Source organism: Sinocyclocheilus rhinocerous, unplaced genomic scaffold (assembly GCF_001515625.1).
Source record: "Sinocyclocheilus rhinocerous isolate Xijiao unplaced genomic scaffold, SAMN03320098_v1.1 scaffold1137, whole genome shotgun sequence".
NCBI classification, from domain to species: domain Eukaryota; kingdom Metazoa; phylum Chordata; class Actinopteri; order Cypriniformes; family Cyprinidae; genus Sinocyclocheilus; species Sinocyclocheilus rhinocerous.
In genome coordinates this window covers 175,256-190,863 of record NW_015647153.1, presented here as the reverse complement: position 1 = coordinate 190,863, position 15,608 = coordinate 175,256, and the positions used below count along the sequence as shown (strand labels likewise).

At 35.4% G+C, this 15,608-nt stretch overlaps 1 protein-coding gene across 1 annotated transcript; it reads right to left on the bottom strand.

Annotated features, from left to right (window-relative positions):
* Positions 1–1,691: 1,691 nt before the first annotated feature.
* On the bottom strand, positions 1,692–13,314 carry LOC107709015 (protein TBATA-like). The gene is made up of 6 exons (XM_016513411.1): positions 13,104–13,314; positions 10,996–11,157; positions 9,532–9,626; positions 5,877–6,041; positions 4,556–4,618; positions 1,692–1,847 (listed from the first exon to the last, which is right to left on the bottom strand). The coding sequence occupies exons 1-6, from the start codon at positions 13,312–13,314 to the stop codon at positions 1,692–1,694; spliced, it is 852 nt and encodes a 283-aa protein (XP_016368897.1).
* Between the last annotated feature and the right edge of the window lie 2,294 nt (positions 13,315–15,608).

Sequence of the window (15,608 nt, the reverse complement as noted above, 5' to 3'; positions counted from 1 at the left end):
GATGGAAACAATAGGTGTTCTAAAATTGTCTCACAATATCAAACATGTTTGATCTTCTCTGACTGGATGGAATCATAGACTGATGCTAAAAACCAGAGTCTGTGTCCATTACACACTGACTCCTCCAGACTGCAAAATGGGAAAAAATGTGGGCAAATCCTTAAAAATAAACACTATAAAAAGCAGCATTTTGGGTTCCTTTCAGTGAATGGTTCTTGAAAGAAACATTGTTTTTCTTAGTGTGAGGGACATTTTAATCATCTAAAGATCCCTTTGTCCAGTGGAAAGATTCCATGGATGTTAAAGCTTCAATGCCAATAAACAACCTTTATTTTTAAGAGTGTTTTCCAGTCTTTCCAGCTGTCTATGTAGACCAGGGTTCCTCAATGCCAGTCCTGAATGCCCTGATGCAGGCGGTAGACTTACTAAAGTTTGAAACGGAGCCAAATTGTGTTTTAATAAAAGCTGAGAGCAATATTACTGCTCTCTACCAAAAGCAGCCCACGTGAAATCATGAACTCAATCCTCTCAGAATGACAATGGCGTATTAATAACGCTCCAATTCACATCAGTGCACAATACGTCTGACACAAGTACAGAAAGCTCACCTGGTTTGTCCTGTAACGGCTCTGCGTAATATATATATATATATATATATATATATATAAAAGCTGTGCAGTAATCAGATTCCAAAGATTTGAGTATATTATTATAATTAGAGTATATTACATTTTATTATGCTCATAATCAGATTACAGTTACTTTTTTATGGATTACATGATTACATATTATTCACACAATGGCAGTAAATTATTCATAATTTATTGATTCTCCCTGATTCTTCTATATTTTTTTTTTCTTCAAAGTTGTAAATAAATTATTGGAGAACATTTTACGAGAAAATACTATTTCGGTGTTTCTACTTCAAAATGTCATGTTTAATTCAGTGTTACTTGCTGCATTTTTGCAATTATTTGTGAAACTTACTAATGATTTCTGAGTGAAAATTGTTTCTAGTCAGTTACCACTTTATAAACTGCAAACAATTATGCTTGCTTAGTATTTTTTGTCTTGTTTTCCAAACAAACAAAAATCAGCTCTAAAAATTCTTAGATCAAGATTACTTGAAAAGCAAAATTACTTCTGATATTATGTCTTGTTTTCTGGCAGGGAAAAATCATCAAAATTAAGTGAGTTAAAAGAAAAATATCTATTGATGGGATCAGAAAAAAAACTTAAACATGATTATTTTTCTGACGACAGATATTTTTGCTTGTTTTAATTTTAAGCATAAACTCAGTAAATTTTTATCTATTTTACAGTAAACAATACTTAATATTTACTTCTCAAGTAAATGTATCTTGATTTAAGAATGTTTAGATATTTGTACTCAAAAACAAAACAAAAATACTGAGTAAGAAATTAATTTTTTTGCACTGTGGAATTATGAAACTTCATATGGTTTCTTAGTAGTTCTTTGAGAGTTATAAAAAAAATAGTACTGATTAACTACCACACTCAGCTGAGTGCTATTACTTGTTTGTTAACCAGAGTTTCTTGTTAGTTCATAGAAGTTACTAGAATGCTGCATTTCCGTTTATTCCTTTTTATTTATTCATTAATGACAGAACAGTATTTTAAAGTGTTTTCACTGATAGTAAGGCAGCAGCTGTAAACCCTGCAGGAAACACTCACCTGCTCTTCCTTCGGCTGACAGACGAGCTGAGGAACACGTGATCAGGCAGATCTTCAGACGTCAAAGGCAGAAGTTCTGGTCCAGACGTCTGCTGGGTCAGAGAGCTGGAGTCGGCCATGGCCTGCTGGAGTAACCCCTGAACCAGCTCTTTCTCTGAGAACAGAGAACACATCTAATGAGCCTTCATTAGCACATCCATCTGCAGGACACAAGCGGCCGTGTCGAAGTGTTAAACTCACTGATGTTTCCATAATGGAAACTAATAGGACTGTTTGAGCTGCCCTGCTGTGTTTGTACTGCATTGTGTATTTTTGTTGGTGGTGGTGATTATTTTAAGAGAAGATCTCATAAGTAACTTGAATAAATTGAGACAAAGTGCAAATCAAACAATTTTTTCTCATGACAAATTAAATGCATAGAACTATGGAAGCTTGTGATTGTCACAATTGTGATTTTTTTTCCTTGCATTTCTGACTTTACATCTCGGAATTCTGACTTTACATCTCGCAATTCCGAGTTTACAACTCGCAATTTTGACTTTACATCTCGCATTTCCGAGTTTACATCTCACAATTCCGAGTTTACATCTCACAATTCCGAGTTTACCTCTCGCAATTCTGACTTTACATCTCGCAATTCTGACTTTACATCTCACAATTCTGACTTTACATCTCGCAATTCTGACTTTACATCTCACAATTCTGACTTTACATCTCGCAATTCCTACTTTACATCTCGCAAATTCCGACTTTACATCTCACAAATTCTGACTTTACATCTCGCAATTCCGAGTTTACATCTCACAATTCCGAGCTTACATCTCGCAATTCCGAGTTTACATCTCGCAATTCCTACTTTACATATCACAATTCCGACTTTACATATCACAATTCTGACTTTACATCTCGCAATTTTGACTTTACATCTCGCATTTCCGAGTTTACATCTCACAATTCCGAGTTTACATCTCACAATTCCGAGTTTACCTCTCGAAATTCTGACTTTACATCTCGCAATTCCTACTTTACATCTCGCAAATTCTGACTTTACATCTCGCAATTCTGACTTTACATCTCGCAATTCCGACTTTACATCTCGCAATTCCGAGCTTACATCTCGCAAATTCCAACTTTACATCTCGTAATTCCGACAATTCTGACTACATTTCGTAATTCTTACTTTACATCTCGTAATTCCGACAATTCTGACTTTGCATTTCGTAATTCCGACTTTACATCTCGCAATTCCAACTTTACATCTCACAATTCCGACTTTACATCTTGCAATTACGAATTTACATCTCGCAAATTACGAATTTACATCTCGCAAATTACGAATTTACATCTCACAATTCTGACTTTACATCTCGTAATTCCGACAATTCTGACTACATTTCGTAATTCTGACTTTACAATTCGCAATTCCGACTTTTACATCTCTCAATTCTGACTTTACATCTCGTAATTCCGACTTTACATCTCGTAATTCCGACAATTCTGACTACATTTCGTAATTCTGACTTTACAATTCGCAATTCCGACTTTTACATCTCGCAATTCTGACTTTACATCTCGCAATTCCTACTTTACATCTCGCAAATTCCGACTTTACATCTCACAAATTCTGACTTTACATCTCGCAATTCCGAGTTTACATCTCACAATTCCGAGCTTACATCTCGCAATTCCGAGTTTACATCTCGCAATTCCTACTTTACATCTCGCAAATTCCGACTTTACATCTCGTAATTCCGACTTTACATCTCGCAATTCCAACTTTACATCTCACAATTCCGACTTTACATCTTGCAATTACGAATTTACATCTCGCAAATTACGAATTTACATCTCGCAAATTACGAATTTACATCTCACAATTCTGACTTTACATCTCGTAATTCCGACAATTCTGACTACATTTCGTAATTCTGACTTTACATCTCGCAATTCCGACTTTACATCTCACAATTCCGAGTTTACATCTCGCAATTCTGACTTTACATCTCACAATTCCGACTTTACATCTCACAATTCCGACTTTAATTTACATCTCGGAATTCCGAGTTTACATCTCACAATTCTGACTTTACATCTCGTAATTCCGACTTTACATCTCGCAATTCCAACTTTACATCTCGTAATTCCGACTTTTTTCTCACAATTGCAAGTTTAAAGTAAAAAAAACTTTAGAGTAAAAAAGTCTAAATTGTGAGACAAAAACAATCGTAATTACATTTTTTATTTTTTTAATCCCGTGGCAGAAACAAGCTTCCATACACAAACATTTATCACTAAGGTGAAAATATGTGATGCAGATTTTACTAATCGTCAGTTCTGAAAGAAATTTTTCCTGGGTCAGAAATGATCTTTGGTGGCTTACGTACACAGTAATGCACATGCATGAAGGTGGTTTATTACATAATTGCAATGAATTAATAGTTAAAATAGTAAGAACAATCGCATTTTATGTTTGCAAACATTTTGATCTCAACAAAGAATTTTCTACTTCAAAGATCAATGTGAAGTCAACAGGGAAGTCACTTATTTACATAAGACTAAAATATTCTGAGCAATTCACTTTACAACCATTTTTTAACAGATATTATTTTACTTTCTTCAGGTTCCTAAAGATTTTACACAAGCCTTTAGAAGTCATCAGTACTTTCAGTCTATCATCTGGGAAGAGAAAAAAAGATTGTGCATTTTGCATCACCTGCTGAAAGTTTACTTTGTCAGCATTTAGGATAGTAGCATAAAGGTCTTTAAATGCTCTCTAAAGCAGATCATTCACCATGTATCAGTCAATTATTTGTTTAACTGCTAATAAATAAATCAATTAAAGCAAAGGGCAGTTGTTCACCTTTATCACTTGCCAACAAAAGCCACTGCTGAACCATTGAGAGAGACACAAAAGCTCCAGCACCTAAGAAATATATAGAGTTATTTTAGTACAATTGAGATATTATACACACATACACACACATATATATATATTCATTGAAGTTTTAGTAATTTATGTTTTTGTCATTTTTATTAGTCATCATGTTATATATATACATATATATATATATATATATATAACTTTTTAACGCACTTTTTAGATTAGTCATGTTATATATATATATATATATATATATATAACTTTCTAACGCACTTTTTAGATTGCAGACTCGTTGTATTTTTATCATTTCAATTTGTAGTTAGTTACATAGTTATCCACATCACATTGCATGTTTAATTCAGCAAGAGCAATAAATACACTTTTTAAATCAATTTTGTGTAGAAATGTCTAACGTTTTGGCAGTCCAATCAAATGAGTCAAAGAAACTGATAACAGTTTACAGTTCATTCATCACAAAGAAAATAAAAAACAAGTCGTGTACACTGCATTGAAAGTAAAAATATCAAACAAAGTTTGAAATAATAATAAATGATTTTGAAAGTAGCCTCTTCTGCTCGCAAGGCTGCACAAATACAGTAAAAACAGTGATATTTTAAAACAACTTTTCTAATTGAATGTATTTTAAAATGTAATTTATTCCTGTGATGGCAGTAATGGCTGCTGAAAATTCAGCTTTGCATCACAGGAATAAATTGCATTTTAAAATATATTCACATAGAAAACTGTTCTTTTAAATATTAATCATATTTCACAATATTACTGTGATATTACAAAATAATTTTTGATCAAATAAATTCAGAGACTTCTTTCAAAAAAGTCTTATTCCAAACTTTTGACTGGTTGTGTATTTCAGTTTGATATTTTATTTCCATAAAATATCAAAGAAACATTTCCTAGAAACATAAAAAAAATCGAGTTTTAAGCTTAATCATTTGGAATTAAGGTGGTTGTGTATTTCAGTTTGATATTTTATTTCCATAAAATATCAAAGAAACATTTCCTAGAAACATAAAAAATCGAGTTTTAACCTTAATCATTTGGAATTAAGGCAAGTATGACATGACCTGAACGCCACATGCAATCTGTCGTAAAAACCAGGTCATGCCTTTACCAATAATGTGACATAATGGCATTTCCTTTCTTACATCTGCCAATATTGTGTTCTAACCAGATGCAATGTGAAAGTTTCATGTTCACTATCAAACTGTGACGTGCACGTGTTCAGCATGCGTTCAGAGTGTCATCGCTGAAGGTCAGTAAATAAGCACAGGTGTGTTACCTTGAGCTCCACTCCCTCCAGGCTTTGCGTCTGCCATCGCTGGGCTCGTTTGTGTGAAGTCCTGCTGCTGCGCTTCTTCCCTCCCCAGGACGAAGCAGGGATGATCCGGCCGGACTGCGCCGAATACTGCGTCTTCCTGCGAGGAACTTCCTCATCTGTGAGTTTCTTCGAGTTTAATCACAGACAAACACAAAGGCTGGATGCATTCAGGCGTCTACAATGAATTTATTTGGTTTACTCAGCACTATCTAATATAATAAGTCCACTCATTCAGAACCTGATGCATGTGTATCAATCCACCTTTTGCCTAACGAGTCTCCTAGGTTTTTAAATTCAGGTTAGCATTTCTGGTTTGGGGAAGTTCTACTCAAAAAGACCGAAACAAATAATTTCAAATCCTTTGCCAATTCAACCACATGAATTGACAGGGACATGATAGCAACAGAGTAGATGAGGAATGAAGTCTCAAAACAAACCGGTTGGGTTGTTCAAAACAACCCAACCGCTGGGTCAGAACAACCCAATAGCTGGGTTTGTCCCTTTTTAACCCAGCGCTGGGTTATATTTAACCCAGCATTTTTTAGAGTGTACGGAGATCATTTCCTGTGGCCCCTTAAGGACTTGCTCGGAGTTTGCCCCAAGGGACCGGGGAGGACTGAAAGGATGGATTTTACCAAAACTGAATTCAAGATTCCTATCCTGTAATAAAATAATAAAACTCACTAATCTGAAGATAGGATCTATGAGAAAAAGCACAGAACAACAGCTGGCCCAATCTCATCTCTTCCCCCCCATGCTGAGTTCCTGACTCCTCACACCCTCTCCTTCCCGTCAGGTCTCAGTCAGTCATGCAAATTTCACAAATCTATTGTTTCAAGCTGTTTTATGTGTGGTCAATATAAACACTTCAGGTGCGACTGGTAAGGTGGTTTCACTCTCGCATCAACAGAACAGGCAAGAAGAAAGAAAACAAAACCTGGGGCCATATGTATAAAGCCGCTCAGAGTAAAATTTTAGTCCTAAGTGTGTCAAAATTCTAAGAATTATGTAATTTTACTCTTATTCCTAGACTTAAGAATAAGAGTGATTCATAAAGGTTCCTACGTGTTAAGACTAGGTTCCAGCTCCTGAATTATTTAAGAGAGCTGAAGAGGTCTCCTAACCTAGTTAGGTGTAACAAGTCGGGGAAGTCGTGGCCTAATGGGGTGTGTGTTCACTGCTGTGTGTGTGCACTTTGGATGGGATAAATGCAGAGCACTAATTCTGAGTATGGGTCACCATACTTGGCCACATGTCACTTCACTTTCAAGATGGCAGCACAGAGGAGACGACATATTGGAGTTATATGATGATATGGAGTTGATAAAACGATACAAACTTGATTGTCAAGATCAAAAAGTCATTTTTTTTTGTAACTGACAAAGAAAGAAATTTAATAACCTCTTCCACACAACAAGTCAATGCTCTAACTGCAGAACTGTAGTAATTACATTTTTTTGGCTGTAAAATTGGAAAAATGCAGCAATGCACCGGTGATGACACAGTACACAGTCTTGCATATTGTGGCACTAACCCCACCAAACACAACAGTGGCCAAAAGCGATTTCAAAGACATTTCACTTAAACCATCAAAATATGAAGGAAAAAAAAAACACTGACCAGTGTTGCCAACTGCTTTCAATTGAAAGTAGCTAAAACTGGTCACTCAATGTTGCTAGATGACCTCATAAAGGTGAGTTCACTGATCTTTTATTTTTTTTAATTAAGGGTGAAATTTCCTAGGCCGGACCTCACTTTTGGCCACTACTATATGGCAATTAATTAACTTTCCAACTGACCGCCAAACCATATTGCAAAAACAAGCCACTTTTATGAGGATTGTGGGCTTTCATGGAGTTGTTGGAGCCACTGATTGAACTCATGTTCACATCATTGCTCCAACTGTAAACGAGGAGACATACCAATAGAAAACGAAGCATCAGTAATAATTTGTGATAATTTTGCACAATGCAAAGCACTGTTCTTGTGGGAGATGCCCCAATAAAGATCTCTGATAACCATGTGTTTTCATCCCCAAAACTAGGTGTGTGACCTTTTGGGTTACGAGATCCTAACAAACCAAAAGGTCTTTTATGTTTTTACAACTGATTTGAAGATTTCTTTGTTCATGGCCCGTATTTATCAAGCCTCTGAGAATTACTCTCAAGAACGTTGCTTAGAATTGACTCAAGTGTAAAAAACTTTTTGGCTCAAAGCTGCACTTAAAAGTTAGTTATCAAGCATCTCAGTCGTAATTTAAGCGAAGTGTAGGACTAAATCTTAAGTGTCAGTCTTAGAGTTGATTCAGACACTTTGCTGTGCCACAAACGGGATTTTGGATGACGAGACATGCATGGACCAATCACTGAATAGATTTCCTCATCCATGAACATGATTTCTGCCCGAGTCCCGTCGGATTGCGTCGGCTGTGGGGATGAAGACTACAACTCCCATGATTCCACACTCAGTCACAGCATCATCAAACTACGCCTTTGTCTATTTGTTTATTTTGAATACGCGCCCTCTAGCGGCGAAAATTACATATTGTGCCTTTAATACATAATCGACATTTGTGATCAGTTTTTAATTAGAAACTTGCCTAAATTTGATGATTACTTGAAATTGGAGTCAGATTGAACACGGAGCTAGACTAAAATTGAAACTAAATCCTGATAAATTCAGAAGTGCAAGTAAAAGACCAAACACGCATTAAACCTTCAACCAGGCCGCTGGACTCCGCTTTTTTGGGCCAGTGGGTGGATTCTTACAGTATTCTACTGTAACTGTATGAAAAAAGACAACATGCATGCACTGCGCATCTGTGGTCTGCTCTCCCGATTTAATTTACGATATATATCACGAATAATTCACTGAATGCACTAAGAATCATTTTTCTTCCCAAATCCTCACATATCTTTCCAGGTTTGTTTTCACACGGATGCTTTAAAAAGCTTCTAATCCCTATCAGCAGTGTTTACTGGAATGATTCTAAAACAGGTCAATAATACATATATTTTTTCACTTTGAAAAATTATAACTCAGTGTTCCAGTTAATGAACATGTTCATAACATTTTAATTTAACATGTCCATAATATTTCTGCAGAAATAACTGAGCTTTTTGGGGTTATTCATGGTCTGTTGTGGTAATTTGGTAATGCTTTTACACTTTTGCATTTCCTTTTAATGTTTGATGGTTGAAGGGTGAGTAGAATAATGTCACCTCATTGTACCCAGTTTATTATTGCATTCATAGAGTGAATATTTTGCAGATTGATTGCCGTTTAACGGAAGTTACTCCCACAATTCATGCAAAGTGTCATGGGCACAGAAAAAGGTGGATATTAGATTCTAAACTCTAATACAAAATCAGTCAAATCACCCCTTTGTTTATTTCTTAAGTATTTTGGCTGATTTGATTATGATTTCAGCTATTAATAAGAGTGCAGTAATCTCTGCTTTATCATATTTGAATCAGTTTCACAGAATTAAAAATGTATACACAAAATCAGTACATACTGAAATACTAATAAATATATAAATAAACAAGCAAGCTTTGTGCATTTATGCATTTGGCAAAAGCGTCTTGCATTGCATTAAATGCTTTTTTTTTTTTACCTCTCTCTTGTCCTGCTGGGTCTCAGCGGCCGCTGAAAGACTGACTTTGGTGGCCAAATCCTTCAGTTCCTCACGCCAGCATTCAGAAATCAGTTCTGAGGAAAGACATGAGAGATGAAAGAGAGCAAGAACAAGAAACAGATGTGAGAAGATCAAAAAGGGCAAAAAATAACAACTACTACTGACAAAAATAAATATACATTTGAGAGCCATTTTCTGGAGTGTTTTTTAAGATCCTCTAAATAGTCCGAGATATATATGTATATATAAAACAATAATAATAATAATAATGCAACATATTACACTTGATTTTTTTTTAATTAACTCAAACGCAAGCAACTCAAATTACTGTTTGACAACTTAAATACCTTTGATCTGCGTTTAAATATAATTTTTGTAATTAATTAATTTAGTTAAACTTTATTTAGCAATGTAAGTAACTATAATCTGTTATTCAGTCTGTCTTCTTTATGTTTGATTTTCAGTGCCTTATACATGATATGGACTTTGCAATATTTGTCTTTTAAAACTAGAGGCCAATATATTAAATCCAAAAGTTCTAACGAGATGCACATAAACTCAACACACAAATCTCAAACATGGCGATGATCAACAAATGTTAATTAAGTCAAAATATACACTCTGAACCATACGACAGCTAACTATTATTGCAGCAACAGCATTAATTAAGCTAGTAAAATGTAAAGCAATGATAATTTTTTAAATAATAGTAATCATTTAGTAACCAAATGATCTTTTTTTTTCAAGTTACAATTCAACATTGTTTAAAAAAAATTTTTATCAAATAAATAAATAAATACAATAAATTCTCATGATTCTGAGTGTGAAGCATGTAATTTTTATGATGAATTTTTTTATTTTATCCCACTTTTATATTCAAAGTCAAACAAAGAATAAGTTAGGCTGATTCCCTAGAAAACATTCAAAACATTGAAACATTCATTATGCACATTTACAACTACCTCCACAAACACACACATCCATTTTTATTTATTTCTATTTCTATTCATGACATTTCTCTATATATGCATATTTTGTCAAACGTTTTTTAAGTCAAACTTAAGCCAAACGTTTTTTTGAAGAAAAAAATATATGCATATATAGAACATTTACATAAATAGAAATAAAAAAAAATGGATGCGTATGCATATTTCTTCTCTCTCTCTGTCATAAAAAGTAAAAAGCAAGTTGATGTATCAAACGTTGTGTGTTTCACTTAAAAAATTTAATCCCCAAAAATTTGAAATATGATTTGGAAGCTTTTCAATGAAAAAGTCTGTCACTAAGTACTTTTTGAGCTCGACAGACTATGAATATTCAGTCTTGCATGTCTTCTTGTGTTCCCTGAAGAAATAAAGTCAGTGCAACATGAGGACACAAATTTCATTTTTGTGTGAACTATCTCTGTTAGACACAAAAGCAGCATTCATGTTTGTATAATACCTGCTCGTGGTCCAGAGCGATCCGAGCCGATCTCAGGTGTGAGAAACACCGACCAACGGCTCCCACCGACAGACACTTGACTTTTAATGAGTGGATGCGGACAGAGAGGAGTGAAGCCGTACCAGTCATCATTCACCGTACAAACCGGCTTACCATTCAACCCTACAGAAAGAGGAGACCATTAGAAATCCGTGCTGGAAATGTGATCAGGCTTAACTTTGACTTTCAAGTCTCCCAGGATTCAGACCATCTGTACATGCATTAAACCCGCATTAAACCGCATTGGACTCCTGCTGTGGCCGAAGCTCTTCACAGGAATACAGTAAAGTTACACACAGCTGCTAGAGAAAACAGGTTCTGCAGGCAGAAAGTCATCAAAGAAACCATCTGTGATGAGAATCTGTGAGGTCCGAGATGCTGTCAATCGCAAATAAATTGCCCAAAGCAACACCTCAAGTCAGAGTTTTGCAGGAATATTCATAGAGACCAAGGCCAGTTTGGGCTTGATTTCACTCTCTCGCCTGACGTTACTATGATCGTACAACATATTTTCAGTCTAAATTAGTAACTCATGGGCAGGTTTTCAAATACAGACCTGCTCATTCACACTCTCTCGCATTCAGCGTGAAGAACTAGCCGTTGGAAGTATGTAAATCAGTCTTGTTTGTTGGCGAGGACAAACTGTGTGTTTATGCAGTAACTCTTCATTAAAGTCATTCAGAGAAGAGATGAACATGCTGGTGCTTTCCTCGTGAAGGGCTACGGGGCTTTTGATAGATTCAGGTGCCTTTATTATGCTTTTGTGAGCCTAAAACCTCACAAAACAGCCTCTGTGTCTGGACTCCTGCTGCTACAGGCATATTTTACAATGCAGTGAGCCTCGAGTGCTGTGACAACAGGATGAAAGATGAAGAAATGAATATTTTTGTACTAAAAAAAAATTATGTTGGATTAATCTTTCAGGCATTTACCTACTGCTTTTATCACAAAATATACATTCTCCTTGCCTTTATCACTCATTATATGTCAACACTTTCTGTCAATAACGCAGTGTCATGACAAATCTAGCATTTAACATTAAGAATGAATTTAGAGGATGGTTATAAACGGACTGATCCATCTATTGAAGAAAATATGATCATTTTGCACATCACACATGCATTAAATGCAGAAGTCATTACATAAAATGAGAAAAAAAAGAAGAAGAAAAAAAGATTTCCTTCCTGTTTTTGTCTCGTTTTACAGTACAAATATCTAAACATTCATAAATCAAGATACATTTACTTGAAAACCAAAATGATGAAAGATACAAGTCTTGTTTTCAGACAAATGCATCAACATGTTGTGAGTTTATGCTTAAAATAAGAAAAAATGCCTGACAATGGGGTAAGAAAAATAAACGTATTTTCCCTTTAAATTAAAGTTCTTTTTCTGACCCTATTGGCAGATAATTTTTTCTTATTTTAAGCATCAACTAACATCATTTTGATCATTTGATCAGAACACAAGGCTTAATATCAAGACATTTTGCTTCTTAAGTAAATGTATCTTCATTCAAGAACGTTTAGATATTTGTTCTGGAAAACAAACTAAAATACTGAGAAAGAAAATCATTTTTTGCAGTATGAAAATCTCTAAGAATTTATTTAGCAAATTGTTTAATTGAGTTGACATAATTGACACCGAAAAACACCTAAAATTAATCAAATTAATTAATTAATTAACCAGAGCTTCAGTATAAAGACAGGCTTTAATAATGCCTGATTTTATAAATTTTTTTCTTACATATCTGGAAGTGCGGACACAAAAACAAATGTGAAATCTGAATATGAATATATTTTTTCTTTCTATGTGGTCATGTAAATATATGTTCACATATATTTTAATTTAATAGTACAAAAAAGTTGCCCATCCTCATACATGATTACTGTCAATCCCTCACTGAACCCGTTTAACCTCATTGTGTAAATAATCAAGTTATTATAATCAAAAGAAGTGTCTGATCTTGATCGGAGCAGATTTCAGAAACCTTTTTAATAGAAATACTTCCCTAAAATGACAAACACAAACATGTTTTTGAACAGGTCTGTGCGTCCGGAGCGGCTCACCTTGCATGTGTCTGACTCTGTGAGGATGAGGATTGTGTCTGGAGAAGAAGGAATGATGGCTGAGGCTCCCGAAGCGAAGGCTGCCTCTAGTGGAGGTCCTGCTCGTGCCCGGCGTCTCACACAGCGCTTTCTCCTGACGCACAGATTCAGGACTGGTCCGCAGGTCTGTCCGCAGCAGAGCTTCATTCACCTGCTCCTCCGATGGCTCCATAATCTCTGGAAGGAAAAAATGTCAAATATCCCAAATGCTCGGGTCCTTTTACAGTACAAAAGTCCACCAGTAGTCAGAGATAAAAGCATTTCCACTCATTTCCTTTGACACAAAGCAACCGGCATGTAATTTCACAGACAATACGTCATCATTTTTGCAATTTAGACACAAAAGTCTTCATGCATTAATCAGTTTTTGAACAGGTAATGTAACTTATAAGTAGAAATACTTTGAAATGCGCAGCTCACCTCAGTTTACTGTGTTCCTCTGTTTGCTGTCGTTGCCTGGAGACTCTGAACAAAGACAGCCTGAAGCTTCAATAGCAGAGCTGAGGACTGCTAAAACACCTCGGCCGACTCGTTTTGCATTATTTTAAGCCACTTGAAGCAGTCCTGAGTCCATGTAAATGCATTAACCTTTAAGTTTGCGCTCTGAGACCCTTCAAGTAGCTTATAAATCATCTTTCAGATTCAAGTATCAGGCTGACGCAGAGAAATGATTATAAACAAAAACTGAACTCTACCAATGCCCTCCACCTGTCTGTGCCTAATTGTACTGTATATGGTCATGTTTACTATATTTGTGTATAGTCTTGTCAAAATAACTAAGTCTGAGCCTCGTCACAAGCATTTTTAATGACAAATAAATGCCTCTTGACTCTACAGTTTTCACATGCTAAGACTTCCTATCTGTTGCTTTGTATTTTTGTAAATGCATTTTTGGAAATTCAACATTAGGGTCTCTATGAAGGCCAAATTAAAGACAATTGCCACAAAGCATGAGGTTAATGCACATAGGCTATAGAGATTAAATCTGGATTTTGCATACGCTTGTTCACCTAAGGAAACCACTCAAAGGATCTAAACTAACCAAAGCAATGCAGCGTCAGATTTCTGCTGTATGGCAATAGTGAGCGCCACTTTTGCACATCAATCATGACCACTCAGCTGTAATTTTCTGCACCACGTGAAGTGTGTCCTTCTGAAGTATCATCACCACATATGCTACAGTATGAAGAGCAAACTCTAATACCTAAATTTCCAACTCCGCTGTCATAAATTGGCCCATGCTGACTGGATGCACAGAAATAATTGGAAATTACTTTTTGTGAAGCAACAAAGGCACATTTCCCATTAAACATATTAGATAAACTATAACAAATTTAAATTAACACAAGCACGTCCACCCACCCCACAACATGGAAGGAAGACTAATAGCCTCAATCTGCTGATTGCATTATCAATTGTCAGGCGAATTGTGACTAGACCAGCAAACACAGAATGTTCCTCTAACGTTCCCGTATTTAATGTCTAGGGAGAACACAATGAGATGTGTTAGCAACGCTTAAAAGTTTGAAAATGCAACTTCAACAGATCTCCTTTGTAATACTACAACAACAACAAAAAACCCAGCTTAATGCTTGAATAGCACTGATCCCAAATACTAGAATATGGAATTATATTTTACTGTACTTTTCCTGCAAAAAAAGTGTTTAGCCTGTAGTTTTGTCTTGTTTTCCAGTGCAAAAGAATCATAGCATAAATCAAGATGCATTCACTTGGATTTACTTGGAGAGAAAAAAATACGAGAAAGTAAAAGTTTATGATTAAAAAAAGAATATCTGCCAATGGGCTCAGAAAAACCAACTTAATTTAAAGGAAAAACTAGTTTTCATTCCCTGCCGTCAGATATCGGTTCTTAAATACCTTGCTTAATTTTGTTCAATTTCTCAAAAAAAAAAAAAAAAGACTTAATATCTTCATTTTGCATCTCAAGTATCTTGATTTAATGGATCTACTGGAAAACCTAAATACTCAGTTTCCTGCAGTGCATGCAACATTTAATACCATGACTTTATTACGACTTTATGCTAAGAACTTTTAAAGCCTTAGTTTGTGCAAGGGCAAACTTTAAGCACCTTCCAACATTTGGTACCCAAACCTGCTAGTCTTGTTAGAATGAGAGTGGAAATGTTATTTGAAAACGTTTATTTCACATTACTATAACCTAGGAATTCTAAAAGATATTTAATTAGGATATTATTTAACGTTTAGTGGTAGAAAATAAGGAAATTAGTTTGACGTCGTGAGGTGTAAGTCAAAGATTTAAACAACACTACAAAAAAAAAGAAAAAAAAAAAGTAGTCTATCTATTCTCGGCAGATGCAGTGCGTACTAGCGAGCGCGCACTGACGCACAGACAGCAGAAGACGCGAAGCAGCCTGACAGGAGCAGCGGGATTCAATTACAGTTCACTAAACCTCACTGGATCACTGGACTTATACTTTTGCCCTG